The sequence below is a fragment of the Bison bison genome, unplaced genomic scaffold (genome assembly GCF_000754665.1).
Source record: "Bison bison bison isolate TAMUID 2011002044 unplaced genomic scaffold, Bison_UMD1.0 scf7180017864456, whole genome shotgun sequence".
Taxonomy (NCBI): Eukaryota; Metazoa; Chordata; class Mammalia; order Artiodactyla; family Bovidae; genus Bison; species Bison bison.
Window position 1 is genome coordinate 8,926,210 of NW_011495018.1, and position 2,080 is coordinate 8,928,289.

The 2,080-nt window shown below is 54.6% G+C and overlaps 1 protein-coding gene across 1 annotated transcript in view; it reads right to left on the reverse strand.

The window, feature by feature from the left end:
• LOC105002548 (spermadhesin-1) overlaps positions 1-1,563 on the reverse strand; it is an 8,186-nt gene extending 6,623 nt beyond the window's left edge. The window contains exon 1 of the mRNA XM_010859215.1: positions 1,022-1,563. Within this exon, the coding sequence (XP_010857517.1) occupies positions 1,022-1,067 (46 nt within the window). The 5' untranslated portion in view covers positions 1,068-1,563. The remainder of the gene's footprint in view (positions 1-1,021) is intronic.
• Between the last annotated feature and the right edge of the window lie 517 nt (positions 1,564-2,080).

The following is a 2,080-nucleotide window of genomic DNA, read 5'->3' on the forward strand; positions in this document are numbered from 1 at the left end:
CCTTCCCCACCCCCCACAGCCCCAGACCAGGGAGATGGGAAGGTCCTGATCACAGGAGACAGGGATAAATGCTGAGAAGGATCTGTGCCCACACACTGACAGCACAAGCCCAAGCTGTCCACTCGGCTCCTGGTCATGAGCACAGTAGCCTGCAGAGGAGCAGGGGAGGAGAGTGTGGGTCGATGAAAGAGGAGCTGGAGCAGAAAAGCACAGAGAAGGGGGCGGGACAGAGTAAGACCCACAGAGAGCGAGGAGGAAGGAGACAGAGAGAGCTAGGAGGAAGGAGACAGAAAGAGCAAGGAGGAAGGAGACAGGCTTCCCTGAAGGCACGGCCATCTCTTCTTTCCCTCCAGCACCAAGAATCTTCGTGGGTCCCTCCATGTTCAGTGCAGGCCCAGTACACAGCCCCCCTGCAGGGCTAAGACCCCCCCCCACCCCATCCCCACTCCCCTCGTAGGACATCCTCAGCCTTGCTGGGAGCTGCTGCTCCTGCTGGTCATCCCAGAGCTCGTCCCAGAGCTGCTGCCACGTCTCCATCCCGGGGGCAGAGGCAGAGCAGCCCACCTGTCCTGGGGCTTCTGCAGGGGCCCCCACTTCCCCTTGGGTGCCACCATCCAATCAGGTCCAGCCAGGGTCCCACCTCCAGCACCCACACCATCACACTTCCAAGACCCCTGCAAAGCTGACCACGTCTGGTTCACCTCCTCCAGGTCTGGGCTGAGGGCTGGCTGTCCCACAGGGCATCCCAGGGGACATTGGCTAAAGCAGAGGGGTCCCAGGGAATGCATGCCAGAACAAGGATGGACAGCCCAGAAAATGTTTTAAAATCACTGTATACTCAGCCGTGGGTCATGACCATCCTGCTGGACACTCCTCCTCCAGGCCAGGTTGAGGGTGGCATCTCCTTGGAGGGGGGCAGCTTGCAGACCCTTTTCTTGGGCAACAAGCGAACTGCACAGAATCTCTAGGTTGAACAGGAAGCAGAGAGGCCTGGGGGCAAGGGGCTGGGGGCCAGGCTTACCTGTGCTGAGCAGCAAGGCCCAAGGGATGACGCTGGACAGCTTCATCTTCACAGCCTGGCACCAGCCTCAGCACTGAGCCCGGCCCCGGAGGCCTGGGGCTATATACACACAGCAGCTGACACCTGACCTCCTCCTCCCCTGGAGCCCAGCCCCGCAGGGCTGCGGGAGTCCCCAGTTCTCTAGGAGAAGCGGGCTGCCTGCTGCTTTCTCTGTGTCTTTGTCACACACTTTCTGTGCCTTTATCCCCTGGGAAATAATGACCAATTTCTTTTCTTCCTCTCCTCTTCCTGCGGTCCTAGATAATAGGTGACATGGACCAATGGCCACACAGAACTCTTATTTGGGAGCCCTCCTGTCTGAGGTTAAGCTTCAGCATGTTCACCTCCAGTGACTTGCATAAGCCTCACAACACCTTGGACAGGAGAGGACCTGAGACCCAGAGAGGCCAAGGGACTTGCCCACATTCCAGGGCACCAGTGGCAGAAGCAGGACCAGTCTGACGTCCCAGCTGCCTGGTCTTAAGAGCCCTCCTGTGTCACTCAGGGCAAAGGCAGGTAAACAGCCCCATGTCTGCTCCAGGTGCGCGTGTCACAATTGGTGGGGCAGCCAGGGTACATGTCAGCCTGCGTGTGGTGTGTCCACAAGGGAGAAAGGTAGGCACATGTTGGCATTTATTCTATGTTTATACCAACACCCACATGGCTCTGATAGTGAGGTATTACAGTTATGAGAACCCAGAAGAGCTCCTTGTTGAAAACATGTAGCGGATTCCTAACATGTTCCATCCAAGTTTACTTTTTATAAGGAAACTTTATAAGTCAACTTTCTACTACCTATTTATCCAAGGAAATGAAAATATGGCCACACAGAACATTATTCATGAATATTCATAGCTTCATTATTTGTAACAGAGAGTGGTTAAAAACCCAAATGTCCATTCATTGTTGAATGCATAAATAAAACACAGTCTGTTTGTATAATGGAAGTCATTCGACCATTTAAAGGAACACAAGCCCAATTGTCTTTCAAGGAGCATTAGCAACTACACACCAACCAGG